At 39.4% G+C, this 24,831-nt stretch overlaps 2 protein-coding genes across 2 annotated transcripts; one reads left to right on the forward strand and one right to left on the reverse strand.

Annotated features, from left to right (window-relative positions):
- Positions 1-72: 72 nt before the first annotated feature.
- Positions 73-5,452, reverse strand: cpt2 (carnitine palmitoyltransferase 2). Its single transcript, XM_005727259.2, has 5 exons — positions 5,244-5,452; positions 4,268-4,348; positions 4,072-4,178; positions 2,683-3,987; positions 73-1,498 (listed from the first exon to the last, which is right to left on the reverse strand). Exons 1-5 carry the CDS (start codon positions 5,432-5,434, stop codon positions 1,170-1,172), a joined length of 2,013 nt encoding a protein of 670 aa, XP_005727316.1. The 5' UTR covers positions 5,435-5,452; the 3' UTR covers positions 73-1,169.
- A 3-nt stretch (positions 5,453-5,455) lies between these two features.
- scp2b (sterol carrier protein 2b) lies at positions 5,456-24,554 on the forward strand. Its single transcript, XM_005727258.1, has 6 exons — positions 5,456-5,515; positions 11,525-11,691; positions 14,479-14,569; positions 19,790-19,919; positions 20,146-20,225; positions 23,901-24,554. Exons 2-6 carry the CDS (start codon positions 11,669-11,671, stop codon positions 23,994-23,996), a joined length of 420 nt encoding a protein of 139 aa, XP_005727315.1. The 5' UTR covers positions 5,456-5,515; positions 11,525-11,668; the 3' UTR covers positions 23,997-24,554.
- The last annotated feature ends 277 nt before the right edge of the window (positions 24,555-24,831 follow it).

Consider the following 24,831-nt stretch of genomic DNA (forward strand, 5'->3'; position numbering starts at 1 on the left):
TAACTGCATGAATGACCAACTAGAGTCAGAGCTCCAAGTTCAACCCACTCCCTACACCCTTCCTATGGCCTTTTACAGAGCAACGATTCCCTCATTTCTCTGACATAAGCAGTAACTCAATAGACCTCTGTGTCACTTCATAACACTGTAAGATAGCTATATTATATATGCATTACGTGTATCATGGCCATTAATTAGTGGAAATTTGCTTCGTATTTCACTTCCATTTAAGAAAAAAGTTTAATGTGGAGACCCTCCTTGAGAAACCACAAGTTGTGTAGGGGCAGGATTATATTTAAACTGTTGCCTCACAGCAAGAAGGTGCTGAGTTTGGAGAACATGCGAAGGCCCCTCTGCATGTTCTTCACGTGTTTGCGTAGGTTCTCTCCAGGTACTCTGGCTTCCTCCCACAGTCCAAAGATATGCAGTTAGTGGGGTTATGTTAATTGATAATTCCAAATTGCCCATGTGAGTGCAAACGGTTGTCTGTTCTTATGTGCTAGCCCTGTGAAAAACTGGTGACCTGTCCAGTATGTACCCTGCCTCTTGCCCCATGGTAGCTGGTATAGGCTCCCTCCCCCTGATGAGGATGGATGGATGGATGGATGAACAACCTTAAATCGCAGCTAACAGTAACATTAGGCCACAGCACACTAACATCAGCATGTATGTAAGAGTTGGTCACAAATGTCTGAATGGGAATTTGGAATAACTGTGGGCTGAGGAAGTCAAACACGAGCAAATTTTCAATGAAGGTAAATAAAATATGTTGTATATTATTATTATTATTATTGTTATTGTTTTCAGGGCTTGAAAGTGAATATGAAAAGATAAGAATGTATTTTGCTACACTTGATTTTTCTTTGATTCTCTCATTTTGTAGTGTTATAGATGAAGTTGCTGATGTTTTTTCATTACAGTTGGATATTTTTCACCAAAATGTTAGAATATCAAGTTTTACCAAAATAACTGGTTATGATTTCTGCCGCACACCAGCGGTCCTATTCATCACCGAACAGTTGTTATGATACGCATATATAACTAAGGGATGACAGAGGAAACTTTGTTTTCAAAGAGCTGCCCTTCAGTTTTCCCCATCCTTTCTATTCTCCCTGAATTTCCTTCCTACTCTTACCTTTATTAATATGTAAAAGTACACTTGTTCACTCTTAGCTCAGTGGCTTTCCATCCAGCACTGTGAAAATGTCCTCTAAAGACTTGTGGACACACTGCAGGAACTCATGGACGTTGCGAGCCGGGTAACTAGATACGTTGCAACCGATCCAATTGTCGTGGACGCCGTAGCCGACACCAAAACCATCAGGTACCACAGGGGCAAAGCCGCCGAGACTGACAGCTGGACTGGTGAGGGTGCTAGTAGAGAGGATGTTATGGTTGATGGCGGCGTAAGCTGGGTCAGTGTACAGACTGGGCAGAGCTTGGCCCTTTGAGGCGGCCAGGTATCGCATCGCGAACAGGTGACGGTCGAAACCCTGACCTGGAGAGAGATGCAAAAAGAGCAGTTAGTGAAGGAACTGTTCTCAGGTCAGCATTGTGTGTAATAAAAAGTGCTAATCAGTCATTATCTTAACACTTCAGTTTTTTATATCGAACAATGCATTCAAGAAAATAATTCTTTAATAAAGTCACACATTATGGTGAATAAGAAGACTTATGACTTAACCTTGCTTGCATTACTGTAAAAAACCTCCTGAAATTTCATATTGCAGACCGTGCCCCTCTATGTCTAATAAGCTAATATCAAAACATATTTGCTCATCCATTTAGTAGAAAAATGCTAAAACTGAGAATCCCAGTTTTTGTAAATCAGATATCTGCATATGTCAGACTGAAGTGCGATTTGAGCTCTGAGAGAGAGCCCAAGTCATAAAGGCCAAAAAAATTACCTAAGTATCATTAAATATAAATGAATAAATCTAAAAAAGTAAGTGACAATCATACATTGTGTTTTTAAGACCATACACTTTGATGTGTTTGTTTCTCCCTGAATATGTTAAAAAGATTTACATTTTTAACATATGCTGCTATATTTTTAACTATTACATGGCCATGCTACAGTATTGCTTGGCCTGTTCAATGTGTGGGCAAAATTATACACTTAATCACATGGTCACTTAGATGATGTTCAGCTGATAAAAATGGGTCCTTTTAGCCCATTACTAGGTGGTTACTTGGCAAACTGTTTATTAAATATTACAGCAAATTCAACTTTTTAAACTGTAAATGAGATGCTATTGTTGAGAAATATACTTTTTTTTAAAGCATTACAAGTGCACAAATCCTAAACACACAGCAACATGATGATTACATAATATTTGGTACAGATAAGAACATTTAGAGCAATAAAATAAAAAATGTCTGTGTGCAAAGATCGATTGCTCAACTCCTGATGGTGCAGGAGGACAAAGAACCAAACTAAAGGTGTTTTTTTCCCTTTGGTTCTGATTAAATCATCTTGGGAGGGCTGTGAAATGTTTAAACATGGTTATAGCGTTTTATGGTTTAAATATTTAGCTCAGATAAACTACTGATTTGGCCTGTTATGATGTGTTGTTGCTATGACAGATAATTACCATCAGAGATATCTGCAGTTTAAAACACTGCGTTTACTGGTGTACAAAATCACCATAATTTATCTGCATGCTGACATGTCACACGCACCCATAGCTGCCTCCTTGGTGAGCTGCCCATGATATTTGGAGCATTCATCGAGCATGGCCTGCAGCTCCGCCACACTGTGTTTGCCAGGCTGTTGAACGAAAGCATGTGAGCACTTTTTGGTTTGTACAGTCGCTGGTCGGATGGTCTCTGTGCGGCCATGCTTGAAAGCTGCAGTGCTACACGACTCGTACGTGGCTACAGTCTGTCCGTACTGCCTCAGAAAGCCCATTTGGAAAGCCAGCTGGGCTATAGCATCTGGACTCAGCCTGTTCTTCTTTAACTGTTCCTTCCCACCTCTTTTGAACTCCATGGCGTCAATAGTGAGTTTTGATACGGCAGAGTCAATATTCTCCTTTGCCTTTTGGATGCCATTCTCCAGCTCTTTGTTCAGCTTGAATTGCAATCTGCGCACAGCAGAGGCCGAATCCACAGCAGCAGCAGCCGAACCTGGGTGCACTAGTGGCTTCTCGGTGGTGTCCTTAAAGACCTCGTTCTGGAAGCGAAGCACAGCGACGCCGTCACCCCAGGAATGTTCAAAGTTAATAGCTGCCTGTCCGTCTTTGGTTACAATGAGGCTGAAGGACTTGTCGTACCAGCGGTTACAGCCGTTGCCGTGCAGCATGTTGTGGGAGATGTGAATATGGTCCCGCATGCTCTCGTCATCCAGGGAGAGACAGAAAAGGGCGCTGTCCACGACCCGTAAATCCTCTGCGTTTCCAGCACCAATCAGCTTGTCCCTGAGCCCTGCCCACACGTCCCTGTTCTCACTGGTCAGAACACTCAAAGGGAAGGCTGGTGCCGGTGTCGAGTCAGACAAAATGTACTTCAAGTGGGACTGGATCTCTGCAGGTTTCACTAAATTCCCATCCCTGTCTATTATGTCAAACACGTACATGTTTCCTTTCCTCATAACCAAAAGGTGTCGCCCTTTCTCATCAGTAAAGAGCTCATCTCGCCCATGCTTAGGAATCCGAGTTGAGTTAAAGAGGCGGAAGTACTGAGACATGTCCAAAGGGTATGCATTCACCATGTAGGCCCCATACCAGGACAGTGAAGATGGGACCCAGCGGATAAAGTTCTTGAAACTGTCCGTGTCGCTTTTGACTGGGTTCAGATGGAAAACCTCTGGCTCCAGCAGACCGGCTCGTAGCGTTTTCATGAAGCGCACAGCTGAACACACCATGTTGGTCGCCCGCAACAGCTGGTCATTGTACTCAGTCTTTGGGTCGGGATTGAAGGACATGAAAGGGTTGAAGTTGAGCACCACAGAGTCACGTGCAGACAGATACATATCAAACCAGGGAGCTGTGACACAAAAGAACATTTTTAACCTCATTTAACAGTGATTATTCCATCTTTGATGCTCAGTTTTAGGCTAGTCATAGTTACCTGAGATGTAGCTTGTGTGCTTATTGTTTTTATCCTGAGCAACCAGTTCCTCATGCAACTGCTTTCCCGCACCATTCTGGAAATCCTGAGCAAGTTTCTCTGTTGTTCTGCAGATACATGACAACAATGGCTCCAACTAGGTTTAAAGCATTTAAATAATCAAATAAAAAGTTTGATTTAACTTGTGGAAACTCACCTGAACTGGTCATCATCCAAAAGAGGCTTCTGGGCAGCCAAATATCTCCTGATAGTATCCTCCAGTTTTGGTATGGGCAATCTAAACAGCAAAAGGGAAATGAAGTCAGTCATGTTTTATTCGATTCATTTGTATGTTTTATAATAAAAACAACTTAACGGAAGAGAGCACCCACTGTGATGTGGTGATCCATGTTCAAGAACCAAATGTTCAACAGCTTTCTTAAACTAGGGACATTTTCTTCTTTTTATTTCATTTAAAATGTCTGATGGGTCTCGATTTCTATTGTAACATTTGGACGGCAGGATCAGAATTAGACATAAACAACACAAAAGCATGGTTTATCCTGCCTTGTATTAATGGTTCAGGCTATGGTGATCATGTAATGCTGTGGGCAATGTTTATTTGGCACACTTTGGGCATCTCGTACCAACTGAGCATTGATTAAACACCAGAGCGTACCCGAGTATTACTGCTGACCATGGCCATCTCTTTCTGGGCACAGTGTACCCATCCTCTGATGGCTGCCTCCAGGAGAATAAAGCACCATGTTCACTCTGCTCAAATGACCTTCACAGTCACCGGATCTCAATCTAACCGAGCAGTCTGGGATGTTGTGGAATGGGAGATTTGCATCATGGATGTGCAGCAACTGTGTGATGCCATCTTATGGACTGAAATATCTGGATAATGTTTCCTGCACAAAATCTGAACTGTTTTCACACACCTATTTTTTTAAGCGTCATTAATCATAATTCATGTCACCCTCTAGTGGTCACCGAGTTTAGCGCAAGCATGCCCTTTTACCTACATCGATCTAAAAGCTAAATGGGTCACCTTTATTTCAGGACACCTTTTTGTTTTGTTTGCTGGACATCTCCGGTGCACATGAAACCACAGATTTTTTTGAGTTTGCGCGACATGTTTGGAGAAAATGAAAAAGCAATGTGTCCAAATTCGTCACAAAACGTCTTACCTGGGTAAACTCTTCTGGTAATGCATGGAAGGCACGACGCTTTGGTGCAGATACTCCGAAGATGATGAAAAGGGGGCCTTTTTGCTGCTATAGTGTCTCATATGAACCCCCAGAGCAGCGCTTCTAAAATGAATTAGACTCCCGGACTTCTTGAGAGAGGCGACACAATGCAATGAAAGCAGACCGGCCATGGTGTTGATTTGTAAACTGATCACCTACAGGAGGCTACAAACGTAAAGCACGACGGGAAAAACGGTTTTAACAGGTAAAAGGTAAGCCTGGACGGAGCGAGCTTTCACCTGTCGCTGAAGGAAAGATACGCCAGCTAACTAGCTAACATTAGCAACCGGTTAAACTTCCTTAGAGTACCGCTTCGTTTCACAGACACTCGGGAAAGGTTTAGCAAAGGAAAATAAACGCCACGTATTATAACTCGACTTTATAATTTTAAAAAGTAAAGGAAAACGTTAGAAGGGAAAAAAAATAGAAAGAAATAATTAACTAAAGTGACAACAGGAAGTTTAACCAGTAGAGCGTGTCACGTGACTCCTTCTGGTCCTGCCTCTAGATTTCCGGTATAGTCTTGTAAGGGTGTAAATACATGTTTCTTTATTGTAAATAATAAATATCTAAAGCCTATATATTGTTAAAATAAGGGCCCATGACAGTGTCAATTATTCAGTTATATCAAATTTAAAGATTTATAACTTGGCTTATGCTGCAGTAAAATAACCTGAAATGAAATTAGTCCTGTTAAATAAGCTTTGATCTAAAAGACACTTGTATTGCATTTTATATTTGTTTTGATTTCAAAAAGCTTATTATAATGATAATGTCAACAAGATGAGAGTGAAACTCCCTTTTGCTTTAATGACAACAGCATTCAAGCTGCAAGCTTGTTTGCATACGTGGACTTGATTTGTTTTCACTACGTTCGTGAAAAATCTAAGGCTTTTGGTTGACTGCTTTTCACAAAGATATGAACTATTATCTCGGAGCATGTGAACTGTCAGAGTATCATCTGTCTTCAATCTAGGCTACCAAACCAGCTCGGCAGGCTTCACTATTTCCCAAACCATCTTTTACTCTGGGTTTAATACAGTGCTGTGTTATTCTTTCTTCATCTCCTCACACACCTGCAACTAAACATAGTTAAACATAATCTCTTATTTTAGATACTCATTCCATGATCATTCTTTTGTCTCCTTGAAGATTGAAGTTGATTTTACAGCTCTTTTTGTCCCTATCTGTGCTGACAAAGAACAACAAGTATAATGAAAGATAATATTTTAGCTTAACTTTCCAGACACTCGAGAAAATATTAATGGCAAAGAAGATTCCATTATCTTTCAAACAGGTGTTGGGTGGTTAACTCTTTCTGTCTTTCTTGATCATATTTGTTGAATTTAATAAATAATACGGTCCTCAGCCTGACAGGAATTAATCCTCACGCTCTGAAACAACAGTGAATACTATAAAGTTACAATTTGAAGGGGCTCACAACTGCAAAATATTACAGTTTTTCTCAGTTGCTTAAACACTATAACCAATCTTTTGAACCCAAATTTCAAAACCATAATGCCACTTTCCAAAAAGCACACCTATTTCCCTGAACTATAAACACTATGTCCCTGCTTTACCACATGAGTCAGATGTGGTGAACTGTTACTACAAAACTCTACAAACAAATCCCTACATTTGTCAGTGCTTACTCCATGTGGTCACTTAGAAAGCACTGGCAGTCAATAATATTAACTCACATCAGCACAGCTTTAGCTCAATTAGCACACAATTAGCCAAGTGTAAACACTAGGAGTTGAAATGTATCACACACCAATCAGAAACTTTGATGGATAGATAAAAGGGCCAAAGCCAGTTCATTCAAGTTTAAAACAATGGATCCAAAGACATGCAAGTTGAGGAGGAGGAGGAGGAACATAATTCGCCATCGGACTATTGTAAATGTCCCTGGTCAGCGTGGAGGGAATATCACTCTGTGCGTAGCCATCAGCCAATGAGGGGTACTCCACTGCCATGCCATTCTAGGACCCTATAACACTTCTCCTTGCTCTTCTTGATGGTCTAAGACGACATATGTTACAGCTGAACTACAGGGAACCAGCACAGCCAGAGCAGCCTCGCTACGTTGTTGTTTGGGATAATGTCAGCTTCCATCGCGCTGCTATGGTTCATGACTGGTAGATAGAGGAGTTGTTTTCGGCATGGTGGTGGAAGGTGTATGACTGAGAACCTTATGTCCGTGTTCACCTTCTCCAGGCCATGGAAGAGGCCTGCCTAGACATACCAGTAGATGCATGCCAGGGGTGGATCAGGCTTGCAAGAGGAGTTTACCCCCGCTGCCTGGCCAGGGCCAATATAGCCTATGATGTGGATGAGATTCTCTGGCCTGACCCAGAACACACACAGGATGCTGACGTGGAATAATGTTTTTGGTGTGTGTTGTACTGTATGGTACATGGATAAAAAAATGTGCCACTGTATATACATTGGTTGTGTCTTTTATGTTCATCATGTGAAAAGGTTTTTGAGGGGAAGAACCACAAGCAACATAACTTGCCAGTTTTGGGAATATTGTTTAACATTTATTGCACCAATGTGTAAGACTATGTTGTTGTGTGTGTGTGTTTTTGAGGCCTTGTGTGTGCTGTCTGTGGGCAAAGTTTGGTTTTTCAGCAAAAGTTAATAGTTTTGGGTGCAGAGCTTCATTTTGACCTGACAATACGATGTTTGGGAAATTGGGTGAGACATTATGGATTTGTGTTTACTGTTTTGGGAATACGAGGCATAGTTTCAAGAAATGTGTTTAAGCAATCAAGAAAAACTGTAAAAGGAAAAAAAGTAGATTAAACAATCAATTTGGTGGGTCCATAGAGTTAGTGGTTTACACCTTTGCCTAACATGCAAAGTCTCCCTGGTTGAAGGCTGGGAGGACACACAAATCCCTTGGAGGTTGTGTCAGGAAGGGTACATGGTGTAAAAATCTACCAAATCAAATATGCGGCTCCATCTGCTGTAGTGACACCTTGTGAATAAGTGAGCAGCTGAAGGAAAGTTTTAGTTAAAGAAATAAAAATATTCAAGTTCATAGAATCTTTTTAACTATTAAGTTAAATTACCACAACTTTTTAGGTGATAATAATTAAGTCAGTCAAAAGTTGGAAAAGTTGGAATAATTATGGATAACTGGCTTCTAAAACAACTTTTTTTACATACTTCAAACAGCCATTCTGTCATGGTCTGGGTAGTTTTCCACTGCATCGGCTCCTCCTCTCTGGGTGGAGTCTTTGTTGTTCCTCACCTGCTGGCAATCACACCAGCAGTATTTATGACCTGCACACAACTAGTCTTTACCAGATTATCTGCCAACTTTAGTCCGTTCTCAGCCTCATGTCTGTTCCTTGGTGTATCATCGTGTCTACTTGCCTTAGTCCTCTGTTTTCTCGTCAGCATCTGGAACCCACCTACCAATCCTCATCTGTACAAGCTCTCCTGGATTCTGGTATGCAGCTGCCAGTAACCTCTCCCTTTTCAAACTGCCAGTCTCTCCTGCCTGCCTCCCTGCATTGCACGTAGTACCCACCTGGACCTTTGTCTCCTGCCTCCCCCCCTCCAAGCATCCTCCACCTGCAAGCACTGCCCTGGCCAGCCACAGTTTCCCCTGCACAGTCCCTGCACCCAGTTGTCCCTGCAATCTAGTCATAGTTTTGTTATGGCCATAGTTTCTCTTGCCTCAGACGTCTAGTTTACGTTCCTTAATGCTAGTCTGAGTTTTCTGTTAGCTTCCAAGCGTTGTGAATAAAGACTTTTGTTACACCGCACTTCAAGCCTCTGGTTTTGAAACTGCACTTGAGTCCATCCCATTTCCATGGGCCACTGTGCCATGACACATTCAGTATTACCTTTAAAATACGTTGTATTAGGTAAAGATCAGTATCTGTAAAATATTTGGTGGTTTTTTTGCACCTTCTATTAGAAAAAGCCTGCATTCGTACCATCTATATAACTGATGTTATATTTTAGGTAAAAGTCATCAGGACTTTATGCATCACTACATAACTTGAAATACAAGTACACACAACAAGCACAGCAAAAGGAAGGCAAATAGGAAAACGATTTTAAGAAAAACCATGAGGAATGTTCTCTTTTCCAATTAATTATTTCCTACCCAGGGGATTTTATGGGTAAATAATTTCTCAGTGTTAGTGAGACAAAGTTTTCAGTACATTCATGAATCTCTATTCAAAAATATATAAATGGTGTGTGGAGAAAAGCAAAGGTTTGATGATTTATTAATTTTCAGGACTTGTTTACCTTTAACAATTTTGCCTCAAACGATTCTTGTGGCTCTGTTGTTTTCAATCCTGGTAATGTGGTGCATTAAAGTAAAAAGAAGTAATAAGAACTTTGCCCACACAAGAGGGTAAAACCATGGCATTATGCGACCTTTGGACCAGTAGAGTGCAGTGTTTTCCTGTTCAGTGATTTTGTGGTTGGAGCTCAACCTCCGCTACACACATCAGCTGCAGGAAAAAAAACAGCTCGCTGAAGTGTACCAGCAGCAGCGGCTGGCTTCCCATGGCGCTGAGCCCGTATTTGTGATAAGTGAGGGAGTAATCAAGCCAGCATGAGTTAGATGGTTGGCCGTGAGCCCTCTGCTGCTATCTGAAGCCCACCCAGCCAGGCACCCGGCCTCCCTATGTGCTTCTCTACAAAAGCAGACAGGGTTATAGTTCACTGGGTCTCCATTAGACTGATGAGATTTTCAGATGTTTGCCTCATTCTGCTCTGCCTCACTACAGAGCCTACAGCAAAATATATAACATATATATTGCTAATTGTCTGACATCCAGCAGTCATCAAGCACCATATAAATAAGTCAGATCTGAAACTGCCTACCAATAACTTTAGTATATTTGTAATGTAATAAGCTATCTATCTATCTATCTATCTATCTATCTATCTATCTATCTATCTATCTATCTATCTATCTATCTATCTATCTATCTATATATATATATATTCTGTTTCTGTGCGAGTTAAAGATGCTCTTGATAGGAAAATATTGGGTCTGTTTTTGCACAAAACCTATGCTGTGAAATAACAGAAACATTTCCACTCAAATCCTTTTGAAGGGGTCTTTTAAACTGTAAAGCAACCACTGAAGATACTTTTTTAAATTAATGCAAATGTTTCATCACCAATAATAACAGGCTAACAGGTTAAACTAAGACGATAATAATGACATAAAAGAGCTTCAGCAGAAACATTAATTGACATTAATGAATCTGTAATTATGTATATGATTACACACAACACGTTTATGTATGTACTTTCAGTATATGTCCCACAAAAGAAAATTAGTTTAGCAGCAGGGGCAACAAGGACGACAGACACATACCCAGTGAGTGCACAACAATAAAATAAAGTCCCAATAAATAAAAATAAAAACAATAAAATGAGAATAAAAACAACAACAGTAAAAAGCCACAAAATGGCTATTTGCCATTAAGAAGACAGCTTGCAGTACGAATAAAAGAAACCTGGAGTCTTTTGGTCCTACTGATATACTCTAAAATGACAGCCAGAGGGCAAAGAGTCAAACTCACTGCGGAGTGGGTAGTTCAAACAATGAATAATAGAAGGAACCTCCCTCAGTACATGCTTGTTATAAAAAGTCAAAAGCCTGTCTTGCCAATCACCTGAGATTTTGCTGGCAATTTTTGCCAGAAGTCCTAACAAACTCTTGTTTTTCAGAATCATATTACCAAATCAAGCAACAATGCAAAAGGATAAAACAGATTCAATAAAACTTCAGTAAAACAAAGACAGTAAAGACAACAGAGTATAAATAATACGCACTTAATCACTTTGCAAAACATTCATTTGAACATAAATGTGTAAACTCTTGTGCTCTGGCGTTTCTTTCAGTATGAAAATAATTGTCAACCTATTTTTTTTTTACACTAAATGTATTTTATCTTTAAATAATCTTATTTTCTGTGGGTCCCTGTACCTGGTCATACAAAGGTACAGAGCCTGAATTACTGATTAATAACGCCTGCTTTTATATACGGTTATATTTAAATAGCTGGTATGAATAAATTTAGTGGATCAGGTTACTAATTGTAACAAAAAAAATCTCTGTAATTTAACCCTACGGATCTGTTTAAGAAAATTATCTGAACAAGCACATGTAAACTAGATGTTACCAAGTGAATCCATAGGACAGGCAGCTAATCTGGTTTATCTGACATCGACAGGTCGAGTCTGAATATCCGGGAAAGTGCAAGAAACGAGGAAGTGCAGCCGTTAAGCTAATAGCAGGTGAAGTGCAAGCAACATCACTCCTTCTGCTGCTTCCACACATACCGAGGAGCTGTTTGTTCACCTACACTCACAGCAAAATGCCCGAATTACAGAGACCGAGGTGAGAAAAGCACAGCTTGCACTGTTTAACTACGGCACGTTTCTGAGCTCACCGTTTGCTGTCCTGGTTAGCTGAAAAACAGGTTAAATGTCAAAAATTGCAACAACGTTAGCTCTTTTGGTTTTTTCATACAAGCTTCCGGTTGGCATGTTAAATATCTCAGCTGCTGAGGAGCTCTTTGAGGGTCATCACACGGTGGCATCCCTGCTTGTTCTTTGTGTAAATGTCAAGCTGGATGTCATGTGGAGTTGCTGCCTGAATCCTGACTAACAGGTTAGACAGAGGTGTCACATATGCGGCCCTGGCTCTGGTCCTGTAGGTAATTTTTAGGTATCTCAGGTGGTTCATTATTTGTTTTTGTAAATAGATGGTTCACAACGGGAGAGTTTTTAGGATGTGCTTGTCTTTCCTTGCATAAAAAAGAAAACTACATTATTATCTATTAAATTAGGCTGCACACTGGCCATTAATTAAAGTGAGTTTGACACTTCTACGTTAGATCTGTATAAAAATGTGATAATTTATTTATAAGGCATGCTTGAAAATCCACCTTACAAAATGCCTCCAGAGGCAACAAAATACCAGATACCAAAAATTCACAAAACCCTGTTGTTAAAAACAAACTGGTGTGTTTTTACATGAAAGAAGTTTGTTTTTTTATATTGTAAAAAATGAACACAAGGGAAATTAAAACTCAAGCAAAATCTGGTAAAGTTTTTCTAAAATATACTGACTGCAAAAGTTGAAAAGACAAATAAAAATTAATTAGTGCCTAAAAGTCATCTTGATCAAAAGCCTGGTTGAAGTGGTAGATTTAAAATATGTGTAAAGATTCTGACATTTTCAGCAGTACAGAGTGCATATGTTGCCTCACCAGAGTCTTTAGCCCTGCACTTTGGAACAACTTACAGACTTGTACCAAAGGTTCTGAGGGTGAGAGATAACATGTGGAAAAACAAGACTTCTATGTTTAATTTGTTTTGCAAACTCATCATTGTCTTGAAGTCTCTTACGTTTGCATTTGCTGTTCTAATTTCAGTTAAGCTTTCAACCGTTCAACTTAATTTAGTTCTGTTGGTGCTAGAGCAGGGCGATATGACCAAAAATATTTATCACGATATACATTTGAAAATTTGTGATAACGATATAACTGACGATATAATTGACACTAGACGAAACACTTTACAACTCCACAACTTTATTAGTGCAAAAAAAAATAAAGAACATAAATATATTTTCACTTAAACAAGCAGCTGTTTTTTATGTGCATTAAAGTTATATAAAAAATTTAACAGTGCAAATGCAAATTCCTTGCTGACAGTTTAACCAAAAGGCATTTCCAGTGGAAACTGGCCGACATATCTTCACCATAACCATGTATAATATCCACAAAACTTAAAAAGAGGTTATAAACTATTTTCCGAAAAACACGGTAATAACCACGGCCCGCTAGCATGCTCTACCAAAATAGTGCTTTGTTGTGTATCTGACAGACGAAAGCTAAACCAGTTCCACACCACTGAAGTTGCAGCATTTTTACAAACCAATTCTGGTTCATCTGTTTCATTCAACGATCCGCTTTCGCCCTTCTCATTCTCCGTCGCCGCCATGCTTTTTCCACCATGTACGTATGAAAACAAAGCCACTGTGCATGCGCGTTTTACCCATATTCTATCGCGATATTTCATTTTCTTATCGTTGCCCAACATTATACCGGTATTACCGTGAATGGTATGATATGGCCCAGCCCAGGTTGGCGCTATGTGGCAGGCAGACGTTGGCACTCTCGACCTATGTTGGAGAGTGAAGGAAACGGGCAGCATCTTGAGGGCACATCAATGGGGAATTTTGCTGATGATGATGGATAGAATAAACCATGAGGAACTATGAGGAAGGTACCCTGCGATCAACAAGTCCTGAACAAAAATTTGTCGAAGAGTGAACACTAAACTGTTTAATCAGTGTTTTTTTAGTAAAGATGTACCATGGCATTAATGAGCCATTGATAAAGCTCTATCGTTGTGTTTAAAGTTGCCAACCTCTGACACGGTGTTTATTGACTGTTCTTTATTTCCTGGAGCTTTGTGTGTCTCAGTTATTTTTACATCAGGGCTTTAAAATAGCTGCACAATTAAATACACGGTGGTGTTTTCAAGTAGGGCTGTCTCGTATCATATCATCTGTGATAATACCAGTGTAAAATTTTACGTGATATATAAAAGTGTTACATTGGAATGTTATTGTTATTGGGGTGCCACATGTTTAATGCCCCTATCGCTCACAACAGTGAGACAAGCCCATATGTTTCTGACAGTTAGAGTCAGAAATGGAGTTACCTGAACAACCTCCAACCAACAACAGTGCTATGCAAAGTATGCAAGATAACTGTTCCTGCTAAATGTGGAACTAACAAATATGTTTTACAAGTTGGGGCAACAACACTAGCAGCTGGTGATTTGCCACCCAAATGTAAACAAATGATCCAACCAAGCATCGCTGGAGCACTGACTAGTTACACTTCATACGGTAGGAAGAGTAAACGGTGGTTGGAAATCCACGGTTGCTCGGTGGAAAAGCGAATCTTTAAGCAGCGGGTTAAAAAGCTCAACTCAGAATACATGTGCCCAGGTGGAAAATGTTTTTCAGTTTTAGTATGCGATAGTAGTGTCCAAACTACTGAAGAGTTACAAGTTTAAGTTACTTTAGGTACTTTAGGCAGTGTTTTCATTCTTTTCTTTTTATCTCTAACGTCACCTTCCTATTCTTATTTGTCTTCATCATCTGAAGGATTCAAGCTATTGACACTAGTGCAAGTGGTGGACTGGAGGGGTTCAAGGCGCATGCTGTGTTCCAGGAAATCGACAAGAAACTGCAGGAGGTATTTATGTTACCTACATGAATGGGACTTGATATGCGCATTTCCAGCTCCATAGTTTTATTTGTAGACTTTATAGTTCAATTTTGTCTAGTTCCAGGGCTTTGGGCTGTTTTAGGCCTGCTTCCTCTCCCTTAAGTCTGCTTTTACCATGGGCCCACATTCTTCTGATTGGCTGCCTTTGACAAATAACAGGACAGGTTTTAACAGCATTTAGGTATTGCTTAAGGATCGGCATCCCATTCACATTATTCACATATACATATATTTTCAAATAATCTTTAAATTTTTTTTCTCCTTTGATTAATATTTTCCATGCCCTTTCAGTGAAAATAAATAAATAAATATGTATAATAAAAAACATATTAGGTCTTTTAATAATATGTATTATGATTTGGTCTTTGCTTAAAAAACGAAACACAATAATTTTGTAAAAGATTTTAATAAATACTTGAATCCACCTATCCAAGCATTTACAGTTCTCCTAGGCTTGTGTTCATATAGCTACACAGGCTTTTAGCCTTATGGTGGCACATCAGGATCCGTTCCCAAACTATCATTTTATAACACAAAAAAATAATATCAAGCTTATGGTGACTCAATCAGACAAATGGTTTCCATCAAAACTCTGTTTTTAAGCAGTTACCTTTAGTTGACCTCAATCATACAGATTCATCTCAAGCTCGCCAGCAGTGCTCTCTACGTAATGAGTGGGATTTGTCATCAATGAGGAAATGGCAGCAAAGTTTAGTGTAATATCTCTGAAAACTGATCAGACAAACAGACTTGAGTTTTTAGCTTGGGAGCTTATCTTTATCTTATCAGAGGGAATTTGTTCTACTTTTGTATTTTCATATTAGTTCAATGTTTTTCTTTCTTTTTTTTGTTTCTACTCAAATCCAAGTTTTGGGCAGATTAAGGATGAACTAGGTTATGTAATACTTTTGTCGCTGACCTGTGTTGGGCTGCAGAGTGTACTCCACAAACACCTAAGTAAACGGTGCACCCGACAGATTTAAGGCTGTTTACATTTTGTTTCCCACCAAAACCCGTCGTGTGTCTTCTACGCCCCAGAAATGTCGACTGTATTGGCTTATCTGAAAAGCTGTTTCCTTTCATATTTTAATTGCATTATTTCCATTTATGTTTTTATTGCTAGCTGTATCATTTTGATGATTAATTGCTGCTTTCCTTGGTACCTTAATGCCACAAAACACAGAAAATGGGGAAGCTCTTTCAGGCCCCAAGTCTGTAGCTAACAGACTAATCATACTGCAGGAGCATGCGACCATGCTGCTTCAGTTCAAAGCAGATTTAATAATACAAAAAAAATTATAGGAGGCCAAAACAAACAAAAGAAGAAGGCCTTGAACCAAACCACAGAGTGAGTTATCAAATTTAGGCTTCTTCTTTAAGACTGAAGCCAGTCACCTAATGCCCATGCACTAGAAAACTATAAAAACACTTATAAAAGACTAAAGTCTAGAACCCTTTCACATCTAAAGATAATATGAAAGACTTATTTTTAGCAACAACTGGAATCTTGAAGATCTCTGTTTACATTACTTCAACTAGATTACCTTTCAGATAATTTCCTGTCATGTTACAGCTGGAAATTTACAAGAACAGCTGTTGAATAAAAGGGTTTTTGGCAATAACTGTGTGTGCAATAAAAAACAGCCCAAAAGAAAAAAATGTCAGAATGTGGACACAATGCTGTGTGTGTGTGTGTGTGTGTGTGTGGGGGGGGGGGAAATGAAAACGATCTGTTGGCTATTGAAAGTGTTTATGTGATTTAATGTTAAACTTTGCATGAGCCAAGAAGGGAAAGCGCTTATGGATTATGATTAATACTTGGTTTTTGTTGGAATGTCAGGAATGAGGGAAAAAATGACAAAAAATGACAAAATGAAAATTGCCTGTGAAACTTAAATTGTTGAAAAGCTGTTTGCTTTGAGACTGACAGCTCTATTGAAAGCTCTATTGAAAAACAAGTGAAGACAGCCACTCCAGCCTCCCTGTGGCTTTATATAAGTGCAATTCATCCTCCACAGCCAATCAACACTAAGAAAGCAGGACGAGAGGAAGGTAGTTGGCTAATGAAGAATAATTATCAAACATACCCAGTGATTAAAAGCAAAACTCCACAACAATAATACTAATGATAAAAACTCCACAGGATGCCTTCTCATTTAAAGCACTTTTATTGTGTTCTCTTACATGTGTATACCTCTGGGCGTTCACATTTAGCAAACATAGTTTATTTTAACATTTGAGCCTCTTTATGAGCTAAAACAAGAAGAGAATCACCTGCCAAAAACTGAGAGGTACCACACGAAGCTACAAATATCTCTGTCATAGTTTTACATTAATCAGAACACACGAAGTCTTATTTTTTATATGTTCATTAGATGACCGATGTTAGAATCCAGACACTATTATTTTATTTCCTACAAAGGCATTAATTAAATTCAATTCAATTAAAGATAATGATGGGCATAAGAATTAAGAAATGAAAGGGTGCCCCTTAGGGCTGTGCGATATGACCAAAATCCCGATATAAGACATCTATCGTCCCGATAACGATATAAATCACAAAAATGTAACATTTTCTGTAAATTCTGTGAATCTCGGGCAGCTCGACTTGTGTGAAGTGTTTCCAGCTAGGCGTCGTGTACCTGGAGTCGAGTGTTTTAACTCAGCGGTCCCCAACCCCCGGGCCTCGGACCGGTACCGGTCCGTGAGTCGTTTGGTACCGGGCCACGAGAGTTGAGGCTCAGGTGTGAAATGTATGGTTTTCAGGGTTTTTATCGGTTTTCAGCGTTATTTTGTTATCGTTTTTATCGTTAACTCTGCTTTCCTGGGTCTTTTCACGTGTGTTATGAATAAATCTTATTTTTTTCGGTACCGGTGCTAGTTTTATTTTGTTGTGGGGCATAAATCGGTCCGTGGCGCAAAAAAGGTTGGGGACCGCTGTTTTAACTGATGCGTGAAACTATCCGGTTGTTCAGTGATGACGCGACGAATCCTACTTCCGGGTCTAAAGTAGTCTGCGTTTAATATGGCTTTTGTGTTGTTAACATGTTTAATGTTATGTATTTTCTGATATTTGATCTCAAAAAGCTCCTAAAACAGTCAGTGATCCCTGTTGACCTCCCTCGGCTTTTATTACTGCTAATCATTTATTTAAGCTCAGTTTAGGATGTAACTACAGCCCAGCCCATGCAGCAGTATATGAATGACTAACCTCGTATTGTGGATGGATTATCTCAGTTGTTCTCCTGGCTGAAGTTTGGTCCTTTTACAGCATCCTGCCATACGATTACATTTGTTCCTGACCACCGAGAAAACTCACGTTAACTTTTATCGAGTGGAAAAAAAGTTAGCTTGTTTATATTATGCTAACATAGCTGTGTCGCTAGCGGTCACGTAGCACATCATTATATACCAGCTAGCCCAACTTCAGTAACCCTACAAACGTCACTGCTGTTTAGTTTTCTGTCTTCATTTATGTTGGAAGTGATAGCAGAGCTGTACGTTTTAATTTGTTTCCAAAACCCCGCAGTCAGGACATACTATATTGTATTTAGATAGAAGCTAGCGCGCTAACTCCCTGCTAACTTCTAATTCCGTTTTCATGGATGCCTGGATGTTAAACTCAATTGTTACACCTGGTAGAGCAGAACGCTGATCATTTTATTAAAGATGAAAGACTCTAGACAGTTTTTCAACTCTCAGTAATGCCATAGTGATCGTTTGATATATGGACCTGCAGCAAGTTTAGGCCCAGACACGGCTAGTGACGTCAGACATTCACTCTTCGCATTTCTTCCGCTGATGGCCAGCAGGGCACAGCAACTCCTCTAGTTGTCAAAAGAACCTGGATAACAGAGGTTTTTGAGAAACTAACCTTTCTTCTCAGTTGATTCATAGCCATTAAATGGCTTTCCTTACCAATTTTATGGTCTTAGTTACTAGTTTATGTCGTTAATTAATGCTCATTTTGTAAAGTATGGCCTTATTTAGTGTACCGGTAAAAAAAAAAATGATTTAAGCAGGATATCCTTTAAGTTATGGCTACATTTTAATTGACAAAGCTCTACCATACAAGGATGCCTGGGGTGTCTGCTCCACCCATGGTGGATCATGCTTTATGAAAAACATGATAGGACTTTACAAAGTCCAACTTTTTTACACATGCATGCACACAAACACACATCCGCTCAAAAGGTTTGCTGCTCGTGATCAAATACTTTATTTACAAAACCTAACTTTGCTCATTATGTTGCTTTTAGTTGTGAATGAACTGTAAGCAGATATTATATATGAAATTAGCTGATTTCTCTTTAGAGAGTGGCAGCAGCAAACAGGACAGCAGGCAGGATGACGAGTTTATGAAAAAGTTGCAATGGGCTTGGACTCATCCAAGGTTAAGAACCACTGCGTTGTAGAATCAGAACTTTGCTTTAGAACTAAATTTAATGGATTATCCATCTCCATTAAAAAAGGATGGTTTTCTTGAATGGTAATTGGGGACAATGATTCATCTAACTCAGGGGTGTCGAACTCCAGGCTTTAGGGGCCAGTGTCCTGCATGTTTTAGATCTCACCCTGGGTTAACACACCTGAATCAAATGATTAGTTCATTTTCAGGCCTCTGGAGAACTTCAAGACATGTTGAGGAGGTCATTTAGCCATTTAAATCAGCTGTGTTGGATCAAGGACACATCTAAAACCTGCAGGACACCGGCCCTCGAGGCCTGGAGTTCGACACCCCTGATCTGTTTCAAAATTGTATAAATATTCAAAATGTTTAATTTCAAATAAAGCCTCATAGTCTTTATCATTTTATAGATTTTCAGTTCCTGTGCACATTTAGCTTAAATGTAAATTTAGCCCACTCTCTTGGCTGCACCTACAGTTACCAAATCCTGAACTGGAGTTGGGCAGATTTTCCACTGGGTTTTTTTTCCCCCCTTCACTATCTGAATATTTTCAGTAGTTTTTCTGCCATTACCTGAAACTCTAAAGAGAATAACACATGGCTTGTCAGGCTGAGCATAAGATGAGTGAATGTAGGCAGTAAAACATGTTCTTTTAAAAACTGACAACTTTATGTGGAACATTTGCAAAACTTGTGAAATATTTTTGATATATTTTTCCTTCAGTCACATGTAGTGGAAACTGTTTTTGGTTTAAGGTATGTGAAATGTCTTTGTACAGGATGGGGAGCAGTTTGTGAAAAAGATTGGTGGAGTGTTTGCCTTCAAAGTAAAGGACGGCCCAAGTGGAAAGGAGGCAACTTGGTTTGTGGACGTGAAAAACGGCAAAGGCTGCGTTCACAATGATACTGGTGAGAAAGCTGAGCGGCTGTGTGAGCATGATTTAAAGTCTTCCAGTCTTCTTGTATCCAATATAATGGATTCACGAATGACCCCTCGGTCCCATTTTCGGTGTTAAAATATCTCTGTCTCTTGAGGGTTAAACTGCTCCCATTCTTTTCAGTCAGTGAGCAAAAACCTCTGAGCTGTAACATGTTTTTTTAAACTTAGCTCGGTTTCTGTGTCTCTGCCCTGCAGATAAGGAAGCCGATTGCACCATTTCTATGTCAGACGCAGACTTGTTGGCCTTGATGACTGGGAAAATGAACCCACAAACTGTGAGTATTCGGTGTTGGTACGGCCTGGAGGCTAAACTGTGAAGTGCTATAAGTGCTGTCCATTTACCATTTTCCCTTCGGTCTGTTGATACTGCAGCTGAAGTTGATTCAGTGAACTCTTTTCTTTCCATAAAGTACCAAAAAAACCCAACCAAACAAAAACATCTTAGTCTCCTTAAATGTGCCAGTTGACTAGCTGACAGCGATCTTGAGCCATTTCAAAGTCAAAAAACCTTAAACTAAAGACATTTCCGGTACTATTTTATTTAATTTTGTACAAGCATGCAGTATTTGTTTTTCTCAAGTCTCATTTTTGGCTAATAAAAGTGTAACACTTACTAATAACTGATTTAGAAACATATTGAATGATTTGTGTGAGAAGGAAAGGCACTATCATATACTCTTTTAGATTTCTGTATAAGTGTTAGTTGATAAGTCTGACATGGTGTTACCATGTTTACGTATCCACTTATGTCCCTCTGCCATGAGTTCTCCAGTTGGCTGGCAAGGTCCTACATTACCCACAAATACTTAGGATGTCTAGTGTGAGCTTCCCACAGCTTTCCAAAAAACATTTTTACAACATTCATTTTATATGTTTTTCAGCCTGACTTAAAGTAAACAGCTATTAGCCACCTGGAACGGACATTTCTGCTGAGCTGCCAACTGAGAAAAAAAGTTTTTCCTCCAAGGAGTCGAACCCGCTGTTGCCAGTCTTGGAAAAAGTCCGTTTGTTCATAGATGAGCTTAATTTCAGCTGTGAAACTGTGAATGAGGAGTTTGCTGTTTTGATAAACATTGTTGTCCTGGAGATTGTCTCACACCTTCGAAAAAATTAACTGGAAAAAAAGACCAAGACCAGCTGGACCAAAGCTCTGCATGTTCTCAGTCATTTGAGTTGCTGGATGTCTTGTTAGCTGTGGCCTCTCCAGCACGGCCACAGAGCTGTGCACTGGCTCAGCATGTGAAAAAACCAACGTGCCCTGATGAATGTGCAGTAATACAACAAATTTAATGTTTACTTAAGTCAGACTTGTACTTTAATTTACTTAAATTTAGCTCAGATCCTTATTTGTTTGTGATGGTGGATTTAAAAATTGTAGTGTAGGAGCTGTTAACGTTTTTGGCATTGTGCGAGAGCCGCTGCTTTAAGACGTATACTGAATCTGCTTATCCATCTCTTTAGTGTTACATCCTTCTTAGTTTCTCAATCCTCTGTCTGAAACAAGCTGTTTTAGGTATCCTCCTTTTACAGGATGGTTCTTTTGTTTGCCTGCACTACACAAACAAAGACTGAACAGCAGAGCTGTGGGGCATCTTTGCCTGCGATCACTATATTAGGTCCGCTCTGTGGTATCATAGATACAAAAGTAGAAAACACTATGACACTGGGCGTTTTGTGGACTTTGAAGTAGGAGCCTTTGGCTCACACGGACTACATTCACATTCACTGTCCTCATTAGTTGAAATGTACAGAAGATAAGAAACAACGTAATAAGTTACCTTTTAGTTTTAGCTCTTTCCAAGTATTCTGTGAATTGCGAAACGAACCCTGGAAAGCATTTACCCCTGATTATGGAACCACTTTACTGGTACAACAAATGTTTAATAAGTCAATTACACTGGTTTTTAGTAACTAAGATTACAAACTGGGAACCTTTTTAAAAACTAAACCATACTTAAAGATATTTGTATTTTGCAGAAACAACAGTGAGAGGGGTCGAGAGCCACATATCACAAAATGAACCAATTGTCTTTTCATTAGATTTGTCTGAAAATAGATATGGTGGCTCTTTTGCACCTTCAAGCTAAATATATATACAGTTTTAACCTTTTATGATTCGACATTTGACTTATCAGCTCCTCGTTGTTTTCCATGCAGGAAATGCATTTGAATTATTATTATTATTATTACACGTGAAAGCACTATATTAAGGTAGCACTCAGGTCAATTTACACTAAAAAAATGTCATCCAGAGACATCTACCATCAGCTCACAGCCATTTGCAGTGATTGCATGTACTGTGAGGTCCTAGAAAAGCCGCTTCTGCACTGTATGTCTGCCTCTTCCTCTCTGATTTTCCTGTGTGACATTAAAAAAAAGGATGGGAGAAAAACATCTAGTTTCCCCTCAAAACTGAACTCCTTTTGCCATAAGAGCAAATGCTGAACTGCTCTCGAGTCTCTTTGGCACATTGACCTGACGTCACTGGCATTGAGTGCATCCTGTTCCACCTTACTGCAGTTACTACCCATCCTACAGCTTTTCATTTCACTTTATTTTATTTTATTGTGCGTTTTACTTTACCTCACTATATCTTTACTAGTTTATCTGTTGTGTCTATTTTAGAGTCGACTCTCTATTTCAGCTTCTGTTTTCTTTCTTTATTTTACATATTTACTTATTTAACCTGTTAGCAGTCGGACGTACCGCCCACGGTACATTGGATGGTTTAGGGGACTAATTGTAAATTTGTAGGACTGCTAAGGGGTTAATCTATGTATGTATTTTATTTATTTAGTTGCGAGTGTTCTTCAGTTTTTATAATTCAGTCAGCTAACCAGTTATAACAGACATAATGTCTGAGTAATTGGTGCGTACAATGGGGTTTCACAGGGCAGTCCCACTGGAAACACTGGTAACCGCTCTGCAACCTTCTCCAGCTTTTATTATAATACTAATAATAATGTGCACAACTCAACGATCCTGAATTGTCGTTTTTAAACTCTGGTGGAGGTCTTGCAGGAGTCCCATACTCTCTTATGTACGGTATTGGTCCGCATTGGCTGAAATGAACAGGAGAGATGTTGAAATCCAGCTCGAAGGACCAAGCTGTTTTTTAAAAAAAAAAATCCCTTATGAAGTGAGACACAGAGCAGTGAGTTCCAACGCATTTATTTACTTGCAAGGAAGCAAAAGCATACGTGATGAATATCTATGCAAGTTTAATTTATTAACTTCTTCCAACGTTATCCTGGGAACAGATATGTGTGTGACGCTCTTACAGGGAAACAGTTACATGATGCACAAGTACATGATTCTAACCCTGCTTTGGATAACAGATTGCAGAGAAGCCACAACAAGGCCTGAGAAAAGGAAGATTAGAGGGACAGAGAGGGAGAGATGCATTCCTACAGATTACCAAAAGGAGTGTTGCACAGCTTTAATAATTTAATACGTTTTCTATTAATCACAAAAGGATAGCAATGCAGGCTCCAGCAGTGTGTTTTCCACAGCTTAGACCCCCAGTTATTTGGATATCTGCATTGTTGTTGTTTTTTTTTGTTGTTTTTTTGAACAAATAAAAACCCCTCAGTTTCCCCATTTCTGCTGTAAAGTTACATGAATGACTGTTATTTTTATTTCCATGAGAAAATATTTATCTCTAAAATGGTCACGTTTTTACATCACTCGCCTGATTTTTACCTTCTCACATCACAAACATTCATTTCTCCTTCATACGCCTGTGTGCTCTGGAGTTTCCTGACCTTTCATAAGCTGTTGTTGCTGTTGTCCCACTTTTTCTCGGGTTGAGTTAATCTCTCATGGTAACTCTTTAAAGCCAGCAGCATGTATTTCTCTCCTACACTGAATGAACCATGCTTCTGATTCCCAACCATCTGATGCTTTTATATTACAGTGCATTACACTCTCGCTCTCGCTCTGATTGACAGGCATTTTTCCAGGGCAAGCTGAAGATCACAGGAAACATGGGTCTGGCTATGAAGCTACAAAACCTGCAGCTGCAGCCGGGCAAAGCCAAGCTGTAGACGAGATGCTGGAAAGAGAACAGAGATAAACCACGAGGAATTCAACCGCAAGCCTGGTTTCAGATAAATGTTAAAAATTCTCATCACTGGACTAAAACACTCTTCCTTTTAGTGACCTCACTGACCAAACACTGGGATTAGTAAGCAGACAGGCCAATCTGGAGAACGACATAGATGGAGAGATAATTATTTCTCTAATTTAGTCCCTGCCTGCAGCGATACTGTTAGTCCAACGTAGTAGAGACAGGTACCTCCCTACTTTGTGATACTAATTCAGTTCTTGTCCAATTTTTCTGTAATCTTCCCTGCTGATGAAATCTTTCAGTGTAATATGTCTAGAAATGTTTGAAGAGTAGAGCAGATTGGTGTAATATTCTTCATAATAATGGATTGAACAGTCAAAGTGCCTCCTCATCTCAGATTATGGTTTCTAGGCAGAAATGTAGTATTTTTTTTAAAGTCTGCCTAACTAATACTAATACAAAATACATATTCTGCTCTTCTCTTATTGTATGAATCTCTAAAATATTTCTACAGAATAAACATGTCTTTCCTGGGGATCGTGATTTTAATTTTCCACGGTCTGGGTGTATTTGTATTTGGCGCATGATTCCTGCAAGTAACTCGAGGTCTCTTTAAATTTTGCTGATAAAAAAGCACAGAGCAACTTATCCATGAAATGGAACATAAAACAAGACTGAATGAACAACATGATGTTCCTTCTTTTATGTTCAAATGGGAATGTTGAGTTTCTGGATGTTAAAATGGAAACAGTGGCCACGCTCCAGTGTTTCTGCAGTGAAAAGAGGCTGACGTTAAAGTCTCCTGACACAGT

Source organism: Pundamilia nyererei, unplaced genomic scaffold (assembly GCF_000239375.1).
Source record: "Pundamilia nyererei isolate P.nyererei 1_Seehausen unplaced genomic scaffold, PunNye1.0 scaffold00023, whole genome shotgun sequence".
Taxonomy (NCBI): domain Eukaryota; kingdom Metazoa; phylum Chordata; class Actinopteri; order Cichliformes; family Cichlidae; genus Pundamilia; species Pundamilia nyererei.